Source organism: Loxodonta africana, chromosome 16 (assembly GCF_030014295.1).
Source record: "Loxodonta africana isolate mLoxAfr1 chromosome 16, mLoxAfr1.hap2, whole genome shotgun sequence".
Taxonomy (NCBI): Eukaryota; Metazoa; Chordata; class Mammalia; order Proboscidea; family Elephantidae; genus Loxodonta; species Loxodonta africana.
The window spans coordinates 19,531,900-19,557,257 of record NC_087357.1 but is presented as its reverse complement, the minus strand read 5'-3'; the positions used below and the strand labels follow the sequence as shown (position 1 = coordinate 19,557,257).

The window sequence follows — 25,358 nt, the reverse complement described above, 5'->3', positions numbered from 1 at the left end:
GTGAATGTAAGTTTTCAACTATAGTAGATTAATAACGAAGAAATCAAAATCATTGCTGTCGAGTCGATTCCAGCTCACAGTGACCCTATAGGACAGAGTAGAACTGCCCCATAGGGTTTCCAAGGAGCAGCTGATGGATTCAAACTGCTGACCTCTTGGTTAGCAGCCAAGCTCTTAACCACTGCACCATCAGGGCTCCAGATTAATAAGTATTTCTTTTTCCTCCCCTCCCCTCCCCTCCCCTCCCCTCCCCTCCCCTCCCCTCCCCTCCCCTCCCCTCCCCTCCCCTCCCCTTCCCTCCCCTCCCCTCCCCTCGCCTCGCCTCCCCTCCCCTCCCCTCCCCCTCCCCTCTCCTCCCCTCCCCTCGCCTCATCTCCCCTTTTCTTTCCTTCCCTCCTTCCCTCCTTCCTTCCCTCCCTCCCTCCTTCCCTCCCTCCTTCCCTCCTTCTCCCTCCCTCCCTCCCTCCCTCCCTCCCTCCTTCCTTCCTTCCCTCCTTCCCTCCTCCCTCCCTCCCTCCTTTTGCTTATTAATGAAACAAATATGAGTTGGTTTTTTGTTTTTATGTACATTTTTAAAAAAGAACTATATCTTTTGTTTGCAATGTAATTGTAAAAACTGCGTGAAGATGGTGTCTGACCTGCTCTAATTTCACAAGAGTGAAGGAGAATCAAGATTAACAGCCAGGACTGATTCCTGTGAGGCAGAGGTCAAACATGTCCACTCTTTCCACCATCTTTACCAGTTCTGACACCAACCGTCCCTCCTGTGGCACTCTGTACTTCTGTGCTCGGTTTGATAATTCATTGCAGTGGCCACACAGAACTCACAGACTGTACTCGTGATTGTGGGGTTTATTAGGGAAGTAACAGGTTATAATTCGGACCCAGGAACACTCAAGGATACGGTTCTTCCATCAGGACAGCCTCTTCCCAGCTGTGCTTGCAGGCATGCCTCTCCCTGCCTCTGTTCAAAGGCACTCAGCTTCCTCTCTCTGTGGGCTGGGAAGCCCACAGCACCATCCCATTTTGTTGGATCTCTACTCCTGAGTCTCTACTGCCGCTCCTGCCTTTAGTGCTATAGTTCTCTCTCTCTCTCTCTCTCTCTCTCTCTCTCTCTGCCTCCTGCTTCCAGAAGCTTCTCAGTGCAGGGATCCCAGGTCCAAAGGACACACTGGCTCTTCTTTCTTGTTGGTGGTGGTATTTTCTCTCTTCTGCTTCTGGGAATGGCAAACTAACCGATACCCTTCGTGGGCCACAATTACCCTGTAACACAGTCCTGCTCAGTCATTTGGATGGAAGTTACAAGACCATGGTTAGAAAGGCCACACAAAAGTGATCCATCACACCACAGCAGTTTATTAGAAACCAAAGACTTTTATAAAGAATTACCTTGATATAGAAGTAACCCTGGTGGCACAGTTGTTAAATGCTCAGCTGCTAACCCAAAGGTTGGCGGTTCTAACCCACCAGCCACTCCATGGGAGAAAGATGTGTCAGTCTGTTTCTGTAAAGATTACAGCCTTGGAAACCCTATGGGGCAGTTCTATCCTGTCCTATAGGGTTGCTATGAGTCGGGATTGACTTTATGGCAGTGGGTTTAGTTTTGAGTTTTTACCTTGATATAAGAATAAACGATTGCACTTACTTTCTAAATGACTTTCCTTGGGCAAATTCTTTAATCTGTTATGAGATTCAATTTCACCGTCTTAAAAAAAAAATTTTTTTTGGCCCCAGGAAGGCATTCAATATTAGAAAAGAAATGATAAGCTATTAAAATCAATTAAAGAATGAATTCCATTCATTTAGCCAAAGTTTATTGACAATTATACCAGCTACTGAGATTTTTTTTACTGAGATGTACCCTATTGTATGCAAATGATACACACCTTCTCTGTGTGTTTGCCAGTCAGGGCCTCTCACCCTGAGGTATTTTAGTAAGTGCTACTTTATTAAAATACCTCAAGGGGGGAAGGTGTGGTTGGCAAACACACAGAAGGTGTGCATCATTTGCATAAAAATGTGGCTTTTGTTTGGATTATTTTTAGTGCTGGATCAAATATAGTATGATATTCTTTACTTTGACATTTTCATTTAAAATTTGTGTTAAGTATTTTCTTAAATTGCGTATTGGTTTTATCATCCAGTTTTTTAACATTATCACCATTTTTTTTTACTTTAAGTGCTACCAAAAAAAGCAAAACGAAACCCATTGCTGTTGAGTCGATTTCGACTCATAGCAACCCTATAGGGCGAGTAGAACTGCCCCATAATAGGTTTTCCAAAGCTATAATCTTTACAGAAGCAGACTGCCACATATTTCTCCCATGGAGCAGCTGGTGTGTTTGAACCACTGACATTTCGATTAGCAGCCGAGCCCTTAACCACTGTGCCACCAGGGCTGCTTTTTTAGTGCTAACCTAGTAGTAATTGGCATAGAAAGCATTTGCTGTAAACTTCTAAATTGTATCTTATCTTCTCAAAGAAGATGAAATTATGAAAACTACAAATTTTTATACTGGCCTTCTACATCAGTGTAAAAGTTATACTTTCCACTTGAATCATAAAATTTAGTTCAGGGAGACTTTAAGCTCCTGATGGAGAAATTCAATACTCCTAGTCTGCCATCTCTAGCTGAATTTTATCATTTAACTATTTGGGGGGTGAACTGCCAGATCATCCAATAAAAATATATTTTAGTATTTAAATTGTATTTGTTAAATACAAATGAATTTTGGTATACGTACTGTTATATACTACTGCAGATACTCTGAAAGAAACAGTGGACGATATTTGGTGTCTGACTGATATAGTTAAATGTGCTATTTACATTTTAGCTGAGAAAGTAATGGTGAGACAAAGAAGTTGGAGAAAGGAGAGAACTTGCAACTTACTACTTTTGTAACTTAAACAATTTTCTTAAACTCCCCATGGCTCAGCTTTGTCATCTGTTAAATGAGTATATAACTGTATAAACAATATAACATGTGTGAATGTAATAATTAAAGACATAAACCAAAAAAAACCCAAACCTGTTGACGCCGAGTCGATTCTGACTCATAGCAACCCTATAGGACAGAGTAGGACTGCCCCTTAGAGTTTCCAGGGTGCGCCTGATAGATTCGAACTGCTGACCTTTTGGACAGCAGCTGTAGCACTTAACCACTACACGACCAGGGTTTCCAATTATGGGTATAATACATTTTAAACACTTAGCGTAGTTCTTGGTACATATTCAATAGATGTTGTTTTATGATTATGAATATTATCAACGAATTCAGTTTGGACATGGCGACTTTGAGGTGATACTTGTATCACTTATGTTAACATTCCAAAGGTGTGATGGTGGGACTGAAATTCAGATAAATGATCCTCAGACTATAGCTAAAGTATCAATTCTCAGTGATGTATTTTAACAGTTACATTATTAACCTGAGTATAATAATAGAAGTGTACCTGATATGGTAATATTTTACACTACAGCAGGACTACTAAACCTCTTTACTTTTGACACTTTGGGTGGAAAATTCTTTTTTGTACAGGGTGGCCTGTGTGTGGTAGGATGTTTAACTGCATTCCACTAGATGTCTGCTGGGTTGTGACAACCAAAAATGTCCCCAGGTGATGCCAGTGTCCTCTGCAGGGCAAAAACACTCCTGATTGAGACCCACTGGACTAGAGGGAATCAAGTAGTCTGCTTTAAATTTGTAAAGAATATCTAGCATAGGGAAGAAGGAATAGACTGATTCAGTGTAACCCACTGAACTGATAAAAGAGAGACACCTTAGTGAAAGGACATTTTCATAGTTTCAGTTTGCTAAAAAGAGAGTACACTGGCTTCTGAGTCAGTACCTTCTCAGCTGCTGTGGGTATTTAATTAGGGGCTGGATCACTATTGGAGTTGTGCTGGGAGTTTCTTTCCTGGGATGGAGTTTGAACTAACTAATCTCTTAAACCAAAAGCCAAAGCCACTGCCGTTCAGTGGATTCCGACTCATAATGACCCTATAGGACAGAGTAGAACTGGCCCATAGAATTTCCGAAGAGCACCTGGTGGATTCGAACTGCCAACATTTTGGTTAGCAGCCATAGCTCTTAACCACTACGCCACCAGGGTTTCCTTTTAATGATCGGATTGCTCTGATTTTGACAAATCTAAGCTTATAGATATGGAAGTCATTCCATTTGAGGTCAGAATTGAAGGCCATGAAAATGACTGAAAACTCTCTTAGTGAGAGAAGAGCATAGTGCTGTGAACTGTTTTAGAGAATGTCCATAATTTAAAAGAGGGAAAGCAAAATGTAACCTGCCTTTATTTACCCGTAGTAGGTCACTGTCATGTACAGCAAGGAATATAAATAAATTCTCTTTCTACTTGGTTGCTTTGATTAGAGAGAACATTTTAAACCCTGAAAATCTGCCTTTTTATGCTTCAGTTATTTACTAAGACAAAGGGATAACTTCTTTATATTTTGTAATCATCTCCTTATTCTTTTATTATTTCAATACATATTTCAGATATATTTTGAGTGAAAACTACTTGTACTTTATTTTCCAGTTGTTTTTTATCCTTGTTACTGGTGGCTGCTGTGGTATGGAAGATCAAACAAACTTGTTGGGCTTCTCGACGGAGAGAGGTAACAGTAATATTATTTAATCCTTTTGCTTAAAGGATCGAGCTTAATCAAGAGGAGCATTTCAAAAACTGAATTTCAAATCAATTTTACTTACCAAGATTGAACAAAGCAGTCTAGTAGTCTGTTAAGCTTTAGAATAAACTTTATCTCTGTCATTTTGTCTGTGTCTATAGGAATGTTGGTTAATTCCAGTTTTTTCTATAATATGTGAATTTGTAATAAATAGAAATGTTAATTCTGTTGACTAAATAATCTGCAATCTCTTTAATTTAGGTATTTAGTTATGCTAAAAATGTCATTTATTTTTAAAGTGTTTGCTGCAATTTAAAAGAAAATTCTGACTGATTTATTGGTGGTTTTTGAAAAAAATGTTATTTTCTAGAAATTCATTAAAACATTCACTTTTTGGTATTCAAATATTTTTTGTTTGTTTATTATCTGAAAATTCAAGTATGTTTGAAGAACACCCTAATGTGATTCATTTCTGTCTTAGAATCAATCATAGATGTTCCTCATGATTCTAAAACCCATACGAAAGTGTCCGCAAATCACCCAGTGATACACGTGAATCAAATAAATGTAGTCTGTATGCTTCGTATATGTGAGCTAACTGAAGGGAACAAAGAAACATAATTATTGAGGTGCATAATTATGCAGTATATTTGTTATTGTATACCTCATATAATGAAAAAGTAAATTTTGGTTATTAAGCTTGTTGGTATTCTATTTGCTGAGCATTTCTGGTATATTTTTATATGTTTAGTTTTGCATAATATAAAGCGGTGGTGTAATTGCTTTCCTTTTTTATCCTCATATAAAAGATTATTTTTTAAGATACTTTAAAACAGTCCAGACTATTTTAAGGTGTAGGATCAGTGAATGCCATGAATTCTTCTTAATTCTTCTCCTGTTTGTTTTCAAACACTCATAAAAACTCAGTGCCAACCTCTGATATATTTGTGAGCTTGAGTTTACCCCCGAATAAATCATTCTGCTTATTCCTGTCTCTCTGACCAGAGCAACATCAATGAGAATTTTCCCGGTATGGCTCTATGATGAAAAGTAATCTAATTGGAAAAAAAAAAAAAAAAAATTGGAAAGGAGCTTATTAAATGTACATATATAATGTTTGGCAAGGAGTAGAATTCTGTATGGAGATAAACAGTCTTCTAGACATTTTAGACCATGTATTATGGCAAAATTATAATTCAAGAGAGAGGGAGAGAAACAACTGGTGACCAGGTAGTGTTGTGGCCTTCCAAAATGGAGTGGGACAGGTGACCATGTATTATGGCAAAATTATAATTCAAGAGAGAGGGAGAGAAACAACTGGTGACCAGGTAGTGTTGTGGCCTTCCAAAATGGAGTGGGACAGGTGACACTTTGTCTCTATCCAGTAGAAAAGAACTCAGTATCAATCAGGGAGCCTCAATCCCCACTGGATTAATAGCAGAGTTTAAATATCTGATTTATAAAGATTATAAAATGCCACTCTATAAATATAGTATCAGCAAAGGATTAATGAAAAATTGTGCCATTAATTGGCACTACTGGGGTAAGTGGTCTGGTTGAATGTTCTTACCTCTAAAAAGAAGGGGTTTGACTGTATAACTAATTCCCAAATTGGGGTCCCTAGAGCCTTAGGAATGTCTATATATAACCTGTTGCATATAGTAAGTAGAATTTATTAACAGTATTTAATTTTTATGAAAACTAATGCAAATAGTTAATTTACCTCCAAACCTTTCACACTTCTCAAAATGAAAAATTGTTTTTGGTTAATATTACATGACCTCAGTGTAGTGATGCTCTTTATTGCGTATTTATCAGAAACTCTGGTAAGCTGATATTACTTCAGTAGACTTTGTAAAAATACGAAGATGAATTTATCTTTAATAATGCCATCTGATGGACGTGAAAATCTTTCAAAATACGTGGTGCTCATGGAGAGGACGAGGGAGAAATAGTAAGGGAAAGCTAGATTAGGGACCACTGCGCCAGTTCTAATCTGTGCTTCTAAATATGACTACATCCTCTTGATATTCTCTCAATATGATGCTCTTCTTTCCAAAACCCATTTAGGTAGTGATTCTTTCTATTAAAAAGCATAATAGTGTTTTCATTTAATTTTCTGCCTCTACTGAAATAAGAAATCATTTCTGTCTTATTGAGAAGTAATGTCATGTTACAATATCATATGTTAAAAATATTTTCAGAAATTAGCTCAGATTTAATTTTATTAAAAAATGTTTTTTATTGTGCTTTAAGTGACATTTACAAATCAAGCCAATCTCTCATACAAAAATTTGTATACACTTTGCTGTATACTCCTAATTGCTTTCCCCCTAATGAGACAGTACACTCCTTCCCTCTACTCTCTCTTTTAGTGTCCATTTGGCTAATTTTATTAAAAAATTTTAAATGTTAGAGCCTAAATGTTTTAAATGTTTTAGAAACCATTTGTATACTGATGTTCAAATTAAAGATCCCATTGTCTTTGATGACTGCTTTTGTTATTATATTGTTAGATGCCATCGGGTGAGTTCCTACTCATATTGACCCTATGTACAACGGAATGAAACAGTGCCCAATCTTGCGCCATCCTCACAATCCTTGCTATGTTTGAGCCCACTGTTGCAACCACCGTGTCAATCCATCTTGTTGAGGATCATCTTCTTTTTCAGTGACCCTCCACTTTATGGCAGCTAACAACTACTACCACTTTACCAAGCGTGTTGTCTTTCTCCACAGACTGGTCTCTCCTGATAACTTGTCTGAAGTACGTGAGACAAAGTCTCGCCATCCTCGCTTCTAAGAAGCATTCTGACTATACTTCTTCGAAGACAGATTTGTTTGCAATTCTGCCATTTTGAATTGTATATTCAATATTCTTTTCCAGCACCATAGTTCAAAGGCATTGATTCTTCTTTGGTCTTCCTTATTCATTGTCCAGCTTTCAAAGGCATAAGGACATTGAAAATACCATGGCTTGGATCAGGTGCACCTTAGTCCTCAAAGTGACATCTTTGCTTTTTAACGCTATAAAGAGGTCTTTTGCAGCAGATTTGCCCAATGCAATACATCTTTTGATGTCTTGAGTGCTGTTTCCATGACTGTTGATTGTGAATCCAAGTAAAATGAAATCCTTGACAACTTCAGTACTTTCACTGTTTATCATGATGTTGCTTATTGGTTCAGTTGTAAGGCTTTTTGTTTTCTTTATGTTGAGGTGTAATCCGTGCTGAAGGCTGCAGTCTTTGATCTTTGTCAGTAAGTGCTTCAAGTCCTCTTTGCTTTTAGCAAGCAAGGTTGTGTCAACTGCATATCGCAGGTTGTTAATGAGTCTTCCTTCAATCCTGATGCCCCATTCTTCTTCACATAGTCTAGCTTCTAGGATTATTTGCTCAGCATACAGATTAAGTAAGTATGGTGAAAAAATACTACCCTGACACATACCTTTCCTGACTTTAAACCACGCAGTATTCTCTTGTTCTGTTCCAACAGTTGCCTCTTGATCTATATACAGGTTCCTCATGAGCACAATTAAGTGTTCTGGAATTCCCTTTCTTCACAATGTTATCCATAATTTGTTATGATCCACACAGTAGGTTGCCTTTGCATAGTCAGTAAAATGGAGGTAAACATCTTTCTCATATTCTCTGCTTTCAGCCAAGATCCATCTTACATCAGCAATGATATGATATAAGTTGTTCCACGTCCTCTTCTTAGTCTGGCTAGAATTTCTGGTAGTTCCCTGTCCATGTACTCTTGCTACCATTTTTGAATCATCTTCAGGAAAATTTTACTTGCATGAGATATTAATGATATTGTTTGATAATTTCTACATTCCGTTGGATCACCTTCCTTTGAATTGGGCACAAATTTGGATCTCTTCCACTTGGTTGGCTACGTAGTTGTCTTTCAAATTTCTTAGCATAGATGAGTGAGCACTTCCAGCATTGCGTTCATTTGTTGAAACATCTCAGCTGGTATCCCATCAATTCCTGGAGCCTTTTCTCTGATGCCTTCAGTGCCCCGTGGACTTCTTCCTTCAGTAACATCTGTTCTTGATCATATGCTGCCTCCTGAACGGTTGAACATCGATCAATTCCTTTTGGTACAGTGACTGTGTATTCCTTCCATCTTTTTTTGATGCTTTCTGCGTCCTTCAATACTTTGCCCATAGAATACCTCAGTATTGTAACTTGAGGCTTGAGTTTTTTCTTCAGTTCTTTCAGCTTGAGAAATGCCAAACATGTCTTCCCTTTTGGTTTTCTATCTCAGGTCTTTCATTTTAATCTTTTACTTTGACTTCTCTGGCCACCCTTTGAAATCTCCTGTTCAGCTCTTTTACTTCGTCATTTCTTCCCCTCACCTAACTGCTGTATGTTCAAGAGCAAGTTTCAGAGTCTCTACTGACATCCATTTTGGTCTTTTTTTTCCCCCCTGTCTTTTTAATGACCTTTTGCTTTTTTCACGTGTAGTGTTCTTGATGTCATCCCACAACGCATCTGGTCTTCAGTCATTAATACTCAATGTGTAAAATCTTTTTTTGAGACGGTCTCTAAGTTCAGGTGGGATGTACTCAAAGTCATATTTTGATTCTTCTGGGCTGTTTTAATTTTCTTCAGCTTCAGCTTGAACTTGCATATGAGCAGTTGATGGTCTGTTCTGCAGTTGGCCCCTGGCCTTGTTTTGACTAATGATATCGAGCTTTTCCATCATCTCTTTCCACAGATGTAATTGACCATCTGGCGAGGTCCGCAAGTATAGTTGCTGTTTATGTTGTTGAAAAAGGATATTTCCAATGAAAAGGTCATTGGTCTTGCAAAATTCTATGATGTGATCTTCAGTGTCATTTCTATCACCAAAGCCGTCTTTTCCAACTACTGGACCCTCTTCTTTGCTTTCAGCTTTTACATTTCAATCACCAGTAACTATCAGTGCACCCTAATTTGCATGTTTGATCAATTTCAGACTGCAGAAGTTGGTAAAAATCCTCAATTTCTCCACCTTTGGCATTAGTCATTAGTGTGTAAATTTGAATAATGGTCGTATTAACTGGTCTTTGTTGTAGGCATATGGATATTATCCTATCACTGACAGCATTGTACTTCAGCATATGTCTTAAAATTTTGTTTAACCATCAATGTGATGCCCTTCCTCTTCAATTTATCATTTCCAGCATAGTAGACCATCTGATTGTCTGATTCAAAATGGCCAATATCAGTCCATTTCAGCTCACTAATGCCTAGGATATGTATCTGCAAGCGTTGCGTTTCAATTTTGACACCTTCCAGTGTTTCTAGTTTCATACTCTGTATATTACATGCTATGATTTTTAATTGATGATTACAGCTGTTCCTTTTCATTTTGAGTCACGACACATCAGCAAATGAAGATCCTGAAAGCTTTACTCTATCTATATCATTAAGCTGATCTCTACTTTGAGGAGGCAGCTCTTCCCAGTTGTATTTTGAGTGCCTTCCAAGCTGAGGGGCTCATGTTCTGGCACTACATCAGACAGTGTTCCATCGCTATTTATAAGGTTTTCACTGGCCACTTTTTTAGAAGGAGATCGCCAGGTCATTTTACCTCGTCTGTCTGTGAAAATTCCACCGAAACCTGTCCACCGTGGGTAACCCTGTTGGTGTTTGAAGTACTTGTGATGTAACTTCCAGCACCACAGGTACACACAAGCCACCACGGTACAACAAACTGACAGACGAGTGTAGGTGATGACTGGGGCTCTATTATTGGATAATGATTTTTATATTGTTAAAAGATTCTTTCTCGTTTAGATTTTATGAGCCTTTAATGATTTTTAACCACACTATTTGTAGTTTTTGTGATAACCCTAAGTATACTTACATAGACTTCATATGAGTAAAATTGTGAGTCGGCATGCCTTTTTTTCTGATTTTCTGTTTATTCGGTTTTAACTATTAGATTAACTATAATATTTACAAAATAAAAATAGACTAGTACTTTTTCACTATGTGCATATTTTACCCTCTCTGAAACAAGAAGAGATCAATGATTGTAAAGCTCAGGGGACACCTGTGATTAGTAGATTGACAATTTATCTGTAACAATAAATGAAAACTATTTAAAACATTGATCCGTCTTAGTATTTTTGTAGTTTTATTACAGTAATTATGCTAGTTACTTTTCTAAATATAAGGAATGTTTTAAAATGAAAATAATCTTTGGACATTTTAAAATATATTGTATTAATTCAACCAGGCATATTACTTAAAAAAAAAAAAAAAAAAACTCTTTGGAGATTTGGCTTCTCATAAATGCAAACACACATTTTTGTGGTATAATTTTAATATCAGAGACATCTTATTAATGTTATTACTTTCGAATAACACCCCTGAGAATTAAGGGGCTCTTCTTTAAAAACATAGAAATGAAACTGCAGAGGACTTTAATTTTACCCCTTCATATAGGAGCCCCAAACTAGTTTCTATGGAAACAGTATTAAGAATATGAAAATTTTATTTTAGACTGTGCTAATGAATGAAAATAATAAGTGAATATTGACCAGTGGAAGTATTACAATACACTGGAAAGATAAGTTTCTTTTTATAACCTGTCCTTTTTTACAAAGGTATTAGAAATATTTTAGTTTTAATGAAACATTCAATTTTAGATAAATTGTCACCACTTGACTAAAACATTTCTTAACAGCAAGTATATTCTAAAAGAAGTCTTTTGGAATATTATTATACCTAATAATCTTCATTTTTAAACAAAAATTTTAGTTTTTAATAAATATCATAAGGCACAAACACATCAAAATGTTAGAATTACTCCTTGCGGTGAACATATTTAATCATATATTTGATTAGCCTATTGTGCCCATCTTGATAGTTACAAGAAGTTAATTTTTTTTCAGTTGGAAACATTTATTCCCACATATTTTGAATGGTCTAAGTGTGGTATGTCTTAGGTAAAATGTAACAGCAAAATCCATAGAATAATTCCCATAGGCAAAGAGGGTTATTTTTAACATCAACTTCATATTACCAGTAAAAAAAAAAAAAACCTGCTGCTGTCTAGTCGATTCTCACTCATTACCCTATATGAGAGAGTAGAACTGCCACATAGGGTTTCCAAGGCTGTTATCTTTATTTTTGCAAGCAGAGTGCCTCATCTTTATCCCGCAGAGTGGCTGGTGAGTTCAAACTGCCCACCTTTTGGTTAGTAGCTGAGTACTTAACCACTTCGCCGCCAGGGCTCCTATATTTGCTAGTAGGTCTGTGTGTTTGAATGATGTTAATATTCCATTTACCAGAAACTTCTTTAATTCATCTCTAAAATTTATGGCTTTAAACTGTATTCTTTTGTCATTTTATCACATCCTTTATATTTTTCTTTCATAGTATTTTATCATTTCTTTTTCTTCAAAATCAGTGAAAAAATTGGCTGGGATGAGACAATGCCCTATGAGTGAATGAACTTGCTTTCATGCTGTTCTACTTCCCTGTATATTTCATAATCTTGCAGTATAACACCTAGATTTGAATTTAACATTGACAACCCAAATTTACATTAAAAATAATAAACTAAAACTCCTGGGTGGTACAAATAGTTAAGGTACCTGGCTTCTAAGCAAAAGGTTGGAGATTCGAGTCCATTCAGGGGTGCCTCTGAAGAAAGGTCTGGAGATCTTCTGAAAAATCAGCCATTGAAAACCCTACAAAGCATAGTTCTACTCTGACACTCATGAGGTCACAATGAGTTGAAACTGACTTGATGGTAACTGGTTGTAGCTCTGAGTAACAAAGTATTTTCTAGAGGCAAATGTATTAGCTCTTTCCTTCTATACCTATTTATGGGCATAAAAACAGCCACGGAGCAATAATATCAGTATGTCATACTTTACTAAGGACGCTTCATAGGTAAATGATTAATAATAAATATTAAAAAAATATTAGAGGTGCTAAATTTGTGGTAAATGGGTTCTTATCCAAATTTTATTAATGCGATGCAGCGTTAATGCAGTACGGTGCAATACTAAATGAGCTACTCTGTCTCCTTAGACATTGAGCTTATTCTGAGAAAAGAGATTAGGCATGGAATGAGGAGAGTAATGAGAAACTATTATTTTACCTGGAGAAATTAAAACTGATTGATTAGGTAATATACATTATATTTGTAGATTTTTTTAGCATTTTAAAAATCAGTATTTTATGTAATGTTTACTTTTTTAAATATATAAGTAAAGCTTTTCACAAAACCACATGTTTTAGTAAAAACAGACAAACAAAAAAACCCAAGAAGTTTCTTCTACTCATTAGTAAACATTGTTCTCAGATGAATATGTATTGTTGCAAAATCAATGGCCTCAGTGTCAACTTATTTTTGCTTTTTTATTGAATTATAAAATATGACTACTATAACATTAAATTTTTTAGAAATTACAAATCTTCAACTTGCCTATTTATATTGTGATAACCCAAAGTGACAAAATTAATATGTCTGTTTAAAAATAACTTGAATTGAGAAGCCAGATATGGGAATGTGGGATTTGAAAGTTAACTGATTCTTGCCTTGCAAACATGTTTCAAGAAATTTTATTTTAGATGAAGTGCTTTTGTTTTGTTTAGTTTGACAAAAGTGTATTAATCTCTTGCTATATTCCAGAGAGACTGGTAAATGCTGAGGACACAGAGAAAAAGACATGAGTTCCCTATAGACATGAGTTCCCTATTTTTAGAGAGCTTATATTTAAAAAATGTTTTCATTAAGACACATACACAGTTCAGTGTACACAGTTGTAAGGGAAGCACTTGGATTGATTAAGTTGTGGTGTATTGGGGAGGGTATAGTGCGTTAAAGGTGCCCTGGTGATACAGTGGTTAAGAGCTCAACTGGTAACCAGAAGGTTAGCAGTTCGAATCTACCAACCACTCCTTGGAAACCCTACAGGGTAATAGTTCTGCTCTGTCCTGTAGGGTCATTATGAGTTGGAATCCACTCAGTGGCAATGGGTAGTGCATTAAAAGGTTTATGGAAATGGGATTAATAATGGAAGAAGATGTGAAGTGTTGCAGAACTATACGTAAACTGAATTTCTAGAAAAAAAAAAAGACAAACTTTTAGAGATTTTTTTACTATAAAAATATGATATGAAAATTTGCCTAATATTACAACTTTTACTTTATTATGTATTATTATTTTTATATGTAGGCCCAATTATTTAGATGGATTAAAGAATGACCAAGATAATGATCTCATCTCAAAAAACTTTAGTCTGATTAACCCTAAAACGGTATATATATGATGTACGTACACCAATGCATCTCCTTCTCTCTCTCTCTCTCTGTGTGTGTATGTGTGTGTTTATACCAGGGATATTTATTGTTTATCTAAAATTCGAATTTCTCTGGACATTCTGTATTCTTTTTTACTAAATCTGGCAACCTGATTTCCAACATGAATACTCACCCTAAAGCTTAGAGGTATTCAAATTCATAATCTAATTTTTAAAAAATCACATTTACACTCAGATGAAAATGTTTTATTTATATCACATTGTACCATAGACTGGAATAGTCAATTTTGTGTCTGTGCGGGCAGTGTTAAATACATCAGAACTGCCATCTGGCCAGGGGTGTTTGTACAATACCATTGGTTGTAAGACATATATGATTTCAGAGATACTAAAATATATAAAAAAACGTATATTAGCATCAGTAAAATTTGGTAGGGACTGCCTCGTAAGGTTATTAGTACTAAATGAGTTAATGCATGCTTAGTTCGCATTCTAGTGTCTTTTACTTAGCAAACATTTAGCAAATGATAGCTGCTGTTATTGTTGTTTATATGTAACATAAAGAGTGATTAGTGTTATATCATCCATTAATATTAATAACAACAGCTTCTGATATCTTAGACTCCTTAGTCACTAGAAAGATATTGTCAAAGGGAGACGTGATAAAACCACTCTCATCCCAGGTGATATGCATATGTCCAAGGCTGCACCTTCTGATGAGCAACATCAGAGGCTGCACTGTAGGGGAAATAGACTTTACTAAAATAGTCCAACAAATCACTAACAAATAAGCATGAACACAATAAGCCCCATATATTGAAGGGGAGAGAGATCACTACTCAGAGTTAATACAATATATACCCTAGAATGTTGAATCTAAACAAGAAATCATGAGACATGCAAAGAAACAAGAAAGTGTGGCCGATACAGGAATATAGCAGACAACAGAAACCGCCTATGAGACGGACTAGAGATGTCAGATTTAACAGAAAATGACTTCAGAGCAGCCATTATAAATATGTCCAAAGAACTAAAGGAAACCATGATTAAAGAAGTAAAAAAAAAAAGATATGATGACAGCATCTCATCAAACAGAGAATCAGTAAAGAGATAGAAATTTTAAAAAAAGACCTATGGAAAATCATGATTTGCAAAGTACAAAAACCTAAAGAACAATTTGTTAGAGGGATAAATGGTACATTTGAACTAGCAGAAGAAAAATCAACAGAAATTATGTAATTTGAATAATAAAGAGAAAAAAATGGTGAAGAAAATGAACAGAGCCTCAGAGAAATGTGAAATAGCATATGCATAGTGGAAATACCAGGAGAGGAAAAAGAGCAGAATAGAAAAGATACTTGAAGACATAATGGCTGAAAATTTCCCAAATTTGATGAAAAACATCTAACTATCCAAGAAGCTCAACAACTGCCAAGTAAGATAAATGCAGAGACCCATACCCAGACATACCGTAGTAAACATGCTGATAAAGCCTAAGAGAAAATCTTGAAAGCCACAGGAGAAACAGCCCTCATCATGTGCAAGGGAATCCCAAGAAGATTAAGAGCTAACTTCTTATCAGAAACAATGAAGCTAGAAGGCAGTAGGATGACACATTCAAAGTGCTGAAAGGAAAAACAAAAAACCATCAACCAAGAATCTTCTATGTAGCAAAAATAATTCAAAAATGAAGGTCAAATGAGCACATTCCCAGAAAAACAAAAACTTAGAGAATTTATTGCTAGTAGACCTACCTTATAAAAAATACTGAAGGTGTTTTGAGTGAAAGTGACCCCAGCAAGCAATTTCCCTTACTATGAAAGAACATAGAACCCTAGTAAAGGTATTATGAAGTTATAAAAGACACTGTATATGCATATTTTTTCTTTTAATGGATTTAAAAAGAAGTTATATAAAACAATATGTATGTAATTGTATTGTTTGGCCTAGAACATACAGAAATGTAATATATTTTCTAATAAGAGCACAAAGGAAACAGGTGGGAGCAAACCTGTACTTGAGTAGGAAATTATACGAAATGGTAACTTGAATCCAAAGGAATAATCAAAAGAACCAGAAGAGTCAATACAATAAACTGTATAAATGCATACTTTCTCTTCCTTTCTTCTCTCAGCTTCTTTAAAAGACATAAAATATAAAGATTAATAATTATAACAACATACTGTTCAGTTTGCAGCATATCAGGATGTAATATGTATAATAATAATATACAAAGGGGAGAAGAGCAAATAGAGCTATACAGAAATAACATTTATATATACCATTGGAATTAGGTTAGTATAAATTTGAAGTAGAGTCCAATGAATTAGGGTATATATGGTAAGCTTGAGAACAACCACTAAGAAATTATCTCAAAAAAAGTAAAGTGAAAAAATCATTAAGTGATTTAAAATATGGCAGTAGAAAATATTGACATACTATAAATGAAAACAGTAAAAGAGTAACAGAAATAAAAGAGACATGAGACATATAGAAAATAAAAACAAAATGGCAGGCATAAATCCAAGTATATCAGTACTAAAATTTGAATAGATTAAAAAATCCAGTCCAAAGGCAAAGATTGTCATGCTGGATAACAAAACAAGACCCAACTATATGGTCTCTATGGGAGATACACTTTAGATTCAAAGATTCATGCAAACAACAACCACAGAAAAGCTGGCATGTCTGTGGTAATATCAGACAAAATGGACTATAAAACAAACAAAAAGTCACTAGAGATACAATGGAGTTTTACAATGATAAAAGAGTCAATCTGTAAGGAAGAGGATAGAACAGTTATAAGCATATGTTATATTGACCTACCAAGACCAAAAACCAAATCCAGTGCCGTCCAGTTGATTCTGACTCACAGCGACCCTGTAGGACAGAGTAGAACTGCCCCATAGAGTTCCCAAGGAGCACCTGATGGATTTGAACTGCCAGCCCTTTGGTTAGCAGCTGTAGCACTTAACACTATGCCACCAGGGTTTCCTATTGACCTACAGCAGAGCCAAAAATACATAAGGAGAAAACTGACAGAAATGAAGTAAAATAGATGGGTTCAACAATAATAGTTGGAGACTCAATACCCCACTTTCACTAGTGAATAGAACAACAAGATAAAAGATCAGCAAGGAAATAGAAGACTTGAACAATGGTACAAACCAAGTAACAGACATCTGTAGAACACTCCACCCAGAACGGCCTCATACATTCTTTCTGTGCATATAGAACATTCACCAAGATTGACCGTTTAGTAGACCATGAGACAAGCCACAGGAAATTTAAAATTAAAAGGATTAAGTCATGTGAAGTATGTTATTCCGACACAGTGGAATGAAATTAGAAATCTATAACAGAAGTTTAGGAAAATCACAATTGTGTGGAAATTACGCAAAGCTCTAGAAAGGCACAAACTACCAAAACTGATTCAAGAAGAAATAAAAAATCTGAATAGACCCATAACAAATTAAACAGATTGCATTAGTAATTTAAAACATTCCTACCAGATGCATCAATATCTCGTGTATAACGAGCACATCTACTGCCTAGATCTTGATTTCTAATACCATTCTCCAGTAAAAGGAACCAGGGCTCCTTGGAGAAATGGCTGATTTTAGCACTGGGCGGGAAATATGCAAGATAAGTCTGTAGCATCTTATATTGCCAGAAAGTAAGGAAGTACTAAAAAAGAAAGAAAAAAAAAAAATCCACAGTGATGGGAGTATGTCAAAGGGACACTGTAACCAATTGAATAAACTTCCAATGATCAAAGCTGGAACATCTGAACAATAAAATAAAGTTGTATTTGAGTTGGATTATAACATAAAGTATAAAATAAATATCCATGAGTCATACTGAGGTGGATAGATAAATAGATAGATAGCACTGTAAGGGTATAGGAATATAGATACGATGGAATAAATAAGTAAAAGGAGAAGAGTTGAACTGACCATCTCTCATGTTGAAGAACTCCAGATAATTTCTGTAGATCTTCTGCCATCAAGGTGATGGAGCATGACTCCCCACTCTTTAAGTGGGCTAAATACCTGGTTAGTAAAAGAAGAATTTTTCTTTTATCTAGCTTTGTATTGTTTTATGCTAAAATAATATCTTCATCAAAACACTAGTGTATGATCCTTTGTATTGCATAAATTATTGCCTAATGACAGAAATTGGATTTTATTGACATATAGGATTTGACACATTAAAAATTGTATGTATAGGTAACAGTGTAAACAGCATTCCATATTCATTTTGCTCATATTCTTGTAAATTGTTGTTTAAAATTACTCCATTTGAAGAATTGTGACATAATTTTCACTTTTGTGTTTGAGTATCCCTTCTTTCCACTTTACACAGTTATATACAGTTAAAATTTTTATGTATAAAAATGTTAACATTTATATACACATTTAAATCTAATTCAAAATTGAGCATTATGTATATCTTTATGTGCTAAAGTTTCTTCGCTTTTAAAATATATTCTACTGGTTCTAATTTGAAAGAAAAATTCTTCCAATGAAATGATTTGATTGTGACTTGAACATAGTTGTTAATGATGATTGTTTATGATGATGATCTGCTTATTAATTGTCCAAAAAAAGTTTGGTCATCTAACAGTATAGAGTTACCTTAGTCACTTGCTATGCATTTTTATTCCAGAACAAAAGTGCTTTTACAATAATACCAGCATCCTGAAGAATTAGTTTTCCCAATAATCCAGTCATATTATAAGGAACATGAAAATTGATAATAAATCATAAACTCTAGGTATTGTACATGCCCCGTCACTAACTGTGGTTCACTAGAATAGTGATGGTCAAAGAGAACATTTCAAAATGATATAATTTGAAAGAGCCTACTTCTCTTGATTTTGATATCCCCTTTAGAGAAGAAATTCTACTTTCCTTCCCATCCTCATGAATCACTGATGTACTAGAAATAATGCTAAATGGGCATTTGACATGTACAGTCATTATCCAGAAATTATATAACTTATATAATTTCCAAATAATTGTGTCATTTTAGCATAATCTGTGTTATATTTACTTATAAATTCTTTTGATGTCAGTGTAATTATGGTCTATTTGGTTTATTGTCATTGATTGAAATGATTCATATAATTTAATGATGATATTTAGCTAAATCACTGTTACAGTGTATTGCATGGACATGGCATTAGATTCATTTATGAATCTAATTTGAAAATATTAACTATTTTATGTACATTAATTATTTTTAATTGGAAATGCAACTTTACTGCAACCAATACAAAGTATTGTAGCCAATACTTTGAATATGCACAGGTGTTCAAAGCTGAATTCTTTACTCCCTCAGCCCATTCAAACTAATTTTGTGCAGCCATTTTGTCCTATTCCTTGAGTAGCTAGGGTTGGTATGAATTTTTAACTCTGTTTTTTTCCTAGACGTATGCTTTCTGTTTCCTTGGCAATTTGGTGCCATAAAATTTTATTCTAGTAATGGAAGAGATTTTTAGAAGTCATTCTTGTCTCTACTGGAAGTAAACATGGCCAGATTGCTGTCAAATCAAGCGTCTCTCTCTTTTTTATTGTTTTTTTTTTTGCACTGTTCTACTTTTTTTTTGTTTTAATATTTCCTTGTAATAGAGATATATCTGTGCTTCACAATTCAAAGATCTCCATCCCTGTTCCCCAGCCATTCAGTTCTCTTCTCCCCAGTGCTAACCAGTGTTACCACTTTTTTGTAGATCCTTGTATAGTTATTTTATATATACACAAGCAAATGTAAACATATATTTTTTCTACATTATTTTACTAATGGTAGCACACATTAGTATACATGGGTATCCACTCCCTGTTTTGTGGATTTTAATATTTAATTTTAAAATTCTGATGAATTCTAATAATTTTAAATTATTCCCATCTTCAAATGATTATTTCACATCTATTGATGAAGATTCAAAATGTAAAAACTACTATCTTCCTGAAAGTTCACTTTTATTGTTTATGCTATTTGTTTCTATAGTGAACTTAAGAGTATGCTTTCAAAAAGGTTTTTATAAGACTTTCCAGGATACTGTTCCAGCTATATAACTCTGAGAAATCATTTTTAAAACTACACTTTAGTGAAGCATCTCTCAAAGATTACATGGCTCTTACCCAGGTTTATAGCAGTTATGTGAGGAAATAACTAAGGACTTCAGTAAGAAGTTTAAGGCGCAGCAAGCTGAATTATAATCTTAGAGAGTTAAAGTCAAATATTAGCAAATTGCTTTAGATCATGTTTTAAATTCTTTGAAATATGAAGAAAAACTGGACAATAATAATAAAATTTGGCTTCTGCTACTTTTCCCTTCACTTAAATCTAAAATATATGTGTGTGTGTATATATATGTAACAGGTTTTTAAAAGACTTTTGTATTGACATCAAAAGAGTAGAATTATATGGTTATAATGTCATGTGATTATAGATATGTACTATTTTATTGTGCTAAAGACTGGTACCGACGTATGACGCTCAAGTACTGGTTTCCATCTAGCACACTTAGAACAATCGGTGCTTTTTTACCTGGGACTTAATTCCTTGTTTTAGACATTGACTTACAACAACTTCGAAGCAGAAATTTTCTAACTACTCATAATTTAAAGTATGATGGCATCCAAATTTAAAATCTATACATGGTCCATATTTTTGAGTGAAATACTTAAGATAATAATTAAAAATCCAAAACATCATTAGATTTTGAAAGTTTCTATTTTGGCTCTCTTCATTTTTAATGATTTCCCCTTAACAAATTTTCTACCAGCATAAAATATAGCTTTCTTAATCAGCTTATCAGTACAAAGTAACATTAATTTTAATAAACCATATGTTGGCAAGATTCTACGTATTCTTTTTCTTAAAAACGCCTCACTAAAAACATTACCTGCTTGTTTCTCCTTAAATACATCTTAAAGGACTGATGTTGTACACTCCAGTGAGATCTATAATTGGAGCATTATCTTTGAATTTCAAAAACCAAACAATTGTTTAAACAATTCTGTGTAGAGCCCTTAGTTTTCTAATCAAAGTTAGAGAAATATGCTCTCTTAGAAGCTGCTTTTGTATTATATCATTTAGTATAAAACCTTATGTCAACCTGATGTGGACAATTAATTATTACTTTCAGAAGTTATTTGCCTAACAGATGCACTAACATAAATTAAGCAGTAAATCAGTTTTGCTTCTTTTAGATAATTAGGAATTTACATATAACCTTTGGCTATTCTTTTATCCTACAGTATTGATGTAAGTTGCATAAAATTGCTTTCTATATAAAAAGTGCTTTGAAATGCAAAATATAATTACAGTGCACTACTATTTTAGTACAGTTTTGTTGCTAAATGATACTATTGCGAATATTCTGAATATTTGAGGAGCCTGAATGGGGTGTGTAAGAAAGCTAAATTTTAACCTCTGTGGACTGCTTGAGGTTATTTTATCAGTCAGTTGAAACAAGTGAAACTGCCTAAGTGCTTGTTGTCGTTACGTGCCATCGAGTTGGTTCCGACTCATAGCGACCCTGCCCAACAGAATGAAACACTGCCCGGTCCACAGTCGGTGTTATGCTTGAGCTCATTGTTGCAGCCACTGTGTCAGTCCACCTCGTTGAGGGTCTTCCACTTTTCCGCTGACCCTGTACTCTGCCAAGCATGATGTCCTTCTCCAGGGACTGATCCCTCCTGACAACATGTCCAAAGTATGTAAGACGCAGTCTCGCCATCCTTGCCTCTAAGGAGCATTCTGGTTGTACTTCTTCTAAGACAGATTTGTTCATTCTTTTGACAGTCCACGGTATATTCAATATTCTTCGCCAACACCAGAATTCAAAAGCGTCAATTCTTCTTTGGTCTTATTCATTGTCCAGCTTTCACATGCATATGATGCGATTGAAAATACCATGGCTTGGGTCAGGCACACCTTAGTCTTCAAGGTGACATCTTTGCTCTTCAACACTTTGAAGAGGTCCTTTGCTGCAGATTTACCCAATGCGATGCATCTTTTCGATTTCTTGACTGCTGCTTCCATGGCTGTTGACTGTGGATCCAAGTTAAATGAAATCCTTGACAACTTCAGTTTTTCCTCCGTTTATCATGATGTTGCTGATTGGTCCAGTTGTGAGGATTTTTGTTTTCTTTATGTTGAAGTGTAATCCATACTGAAGGCTGTGGTCTTTGATTTTCATTAGTAAGTGCTTCAAGTCCTCTTCACTTTCAGCAAGCAAGGTTGTGTCATCTGCATAACGCAGATTGTTAATGAGTCTTCCTCCAATCCTGATGCCCTGTTCTTCTTCATATAGTCCAACTTCTTGGATTATTTACTCAGCATACAGATTGAATAGGTATGGTGAAAGAATACAGCCCTGACACACACCTTTCCTGATTTTAAACCAATCAATATCCCCTTGTTCTGTCTGAACAACTGCCTCTTGATCTATGGAAACGTTTCTCACGAGCACAGTTAAGTGTTCTGAAATTCCCATTCTTCCCAATGTTATCCATAATTTGTTATGATCCACACAGTTGAATGCCTTTGCATAGTCAATAAAACACAGGTAAACATCCTTCTAGTATTCTCTGCTTTCAGCCAGGATCCATCTGACATCAGCAATGATATCCCTGGTTCCACATCCTCTTCTGAAACTGGCCTGAATTTCTGGCAGTTCCCTGTCGATATACTGCTGCAGCCGTTTTTGAATGATCTTCAGCAAAATTTTGCTTGCATGTGATATTAATGATATTGTTTTATAATTTCCACATGTGGTTGGATCACCTGTCTTGGGAATAGGCGTAAGTATGGATCTCTTCCAGTCAGTTGGCCAGGAAGCTGTCTTCCATATTTCTTGCCATAGGCGAGTGAGCACCTCCAGTGCTGCATCCGTTTGTTGAAACATCTCAATTGATATTCCATCAATTCCTGGAGCCTTGTTTTTTGCCAATGCCTTCAGAGCAGCTTGGACTTCTTCCTTCAGTACCATCGGTTCCTGATCACCTCTTGAAATGGTTGAACATCGACTAATTCTTTTTGGTATAATGACTCTATGTATTCCTTGCATCTTCTTTTGATGCTTTCTGCGTTGTTTAATATTTTCCCTGTAGAATCCTTCACTATTGCAACTCAAGTCTTGAATTTTTTCTTCAGTTCTTTCAGCTTGAGAAACACCGAACGTGTTCTTCCCTTTTGGTTTTCCATCTCCAGCTCTTTGCACATGTCATTATAATACTTTGTCTTCTCGAGCTGCCCTTTGAAATCTTCCGTTCAGTTCTTTTACTTCATCAATTCTTCCTTTTGCTTTAGCTGCTGATGTTCGAGAGCACGTTTCAGAGTCTCCTCTGACATCCATCGTGGTCTTTTCTCTCTTCTCAATGACTTCTTGTTTTCTTCATGAATGATGTCCTTGATGTCATTCCACAGCTCGTCTGGTCTTTGGTCACTAGTGTTCAATGCATCAAATCTGTTCTTGAGATGGTCTCTAAATTCAGGTGGGATATATTCAAGGTCATATTTTGGCTCTCATGGACTTGTTCTGACTTTCTTCAGTTTCAGCTTGAACTTGCGTATGAGCAATTGATAGTCTGTTCCACAGTCGGCCCCTGGCCTTGTTCTGACGGATGATATTGAGCTTTTCCATCATCTCTTTCCACAGATGTAGTCAGTTTGATTTCTGTCTGTTCCATCTGGCGAGGTACGTGTGTATAATTGCCGTTTATGTTGGTGAAAGAAGATATTCGCAATGAAGAAGTTGTTGGTCTTGCAAAATTCTATCATTCAATCTCTGGCATTGTTTCTATGACCAAGGCCATATTTTCCAACTTCCGATCCTTCTTCTTTGTTTCCACCTTCCCCATTCCAATCTCCAATAATTATCAATGCATCTTGATTGCATGTTTGATCAATTTCAGACTGCAGCGGCTGATAAAAATTTTGTATTTCTTCATCTTTGGCCCTAGTGGTTGGTGTGTAAATTTGAATAATAGTCATATTAACTGGTCTTCCTGGTAGGTGTATGGATATTATCGTATCACTGACAGTGTTGTACTTCAGGATAGATCTTGAAATGTTCTTTTTGACGATGAATGCAACACCATTCCTCTTTGAGTTGTCATTCCCAGCGTAGTAGACTATATGATTGTCTGATTCAAAATGGCCAATACCAATCCATTTCAGCTCACTAATGCCTTGAATATCAATGTTTATGCGTTCCATTTTGCTTTTGACAATTTCTAATTTTCCTAGATTCATACTTCGTACATTCCAGGTTCCAGTTGTTAATGGATGTTTGCAGCTGTTTCTCCTCATTTTGAGTCATGCTACATCAGTGAATGAAGTTCCCGAAAGCTTTACTCCATCTGTGTCATTAAGGTCACCTCTACTTTGAGGAGGCAGCTCTTCCCCAGTCATCTTTTGAGTGCCTTCCCACCTGGGGAGCTCATCTTCCAGCACTATATCAGACAATGTTCCGCTGGTATTCATTGGTGTTTCAGTGGCTAGTTCTTTCAGAAGTAGACTGCCGGGTCCTTCTTCCTAGTCTGTCTTAGCCTGGAAGCTCAGTTGAAACGTGTCCTCCATGGGTGACCCTGCTGGTATCTGAATGCCGGTGGCATAGCTCCCAGCATCACAGCAACACTTAAGGCCCAGCAACACTTAACAAACTGACAGACATGTGGGGGGCCAAAGTACTTAGAGGATTGCATTTTTCTCTCACATATACTGTGTTTAGAAATAATGCTACTGTTACTATATTATGCTACCTAGCCTATTTTATATTATGGTACACATTAAAATGATTAATTCGTAAGATACACTAAGGTAAGTTGGTGAGGCCAGTTGTGGCTGGAGGCATCCTGCCTAGGGGCTCTGACAGAGATCCTTAGAGGCTTCTTCAGAAACTGAGGAGATCAAAATATTTATAACCAATTAATGATTCCACATTCCAGTTACTGGCACCGGAAACCCAGTTTTGGAGAAGACCCAGTAAATGGCATACCTGTCTGTGCAGCAGGGTCATGCTAAAAGTATTTGTCAACAACCTGTTTACTTAACATACGTTGTTTAGCAGCTACCCAATGATGGGCAAATAACTCTGTTGCATTTAATTTTAAAATGTTGAAAATTTGCTAGTTTTTTAAAAAGAAGGTTGAATGTAGAATTTTCTGATGGCTGAGACCTTATGTGAATAGATGATTATTATTGAGAATATTAGTGTAATATTGTAGATTATAGTTTAGTAATCTTGTCCATAGAGCTGTTGAGTCGATTCTGACTCATAGCAACCCTGTAGCAGAGGGGGACTGCCCCATAGGGTTTCCAAAGCTATAAATCTTTACGGAAATAGACTGCCACGTCTTTCTTCCTTGGAGTGCCTGGTGCATTCGAACAGCCAACTTTTTGCTTCACAGTCCCGCACTTAAC

General features: G+C 35.8%; 1 protein-coding gene across 2 annotated transcripts in view; it reads left to right on the top strand.

Moving 5' to 3' along the window:
• The window catches only part of ATRNL1 (attractin like 1), a 697,793-nt gene that overhangs the window by 266,179 nt on the left and 406,256 nt on the right, over positions 1 to 25,358 (top strand). For both annotated transcript variants that reach the window (XM_023546681.2, XM_003409111.4), the window contains one exon: positions 4,555 to 4,633. In XM_023546681.2, coding sequence (XP_023402449.2) covers positions 4,555 to 4,633 — 79 coding nt within the window. The remainder of the gene's footprint in view (positions 1 to 4,554; positions 4,634 to 25,358) is intronic.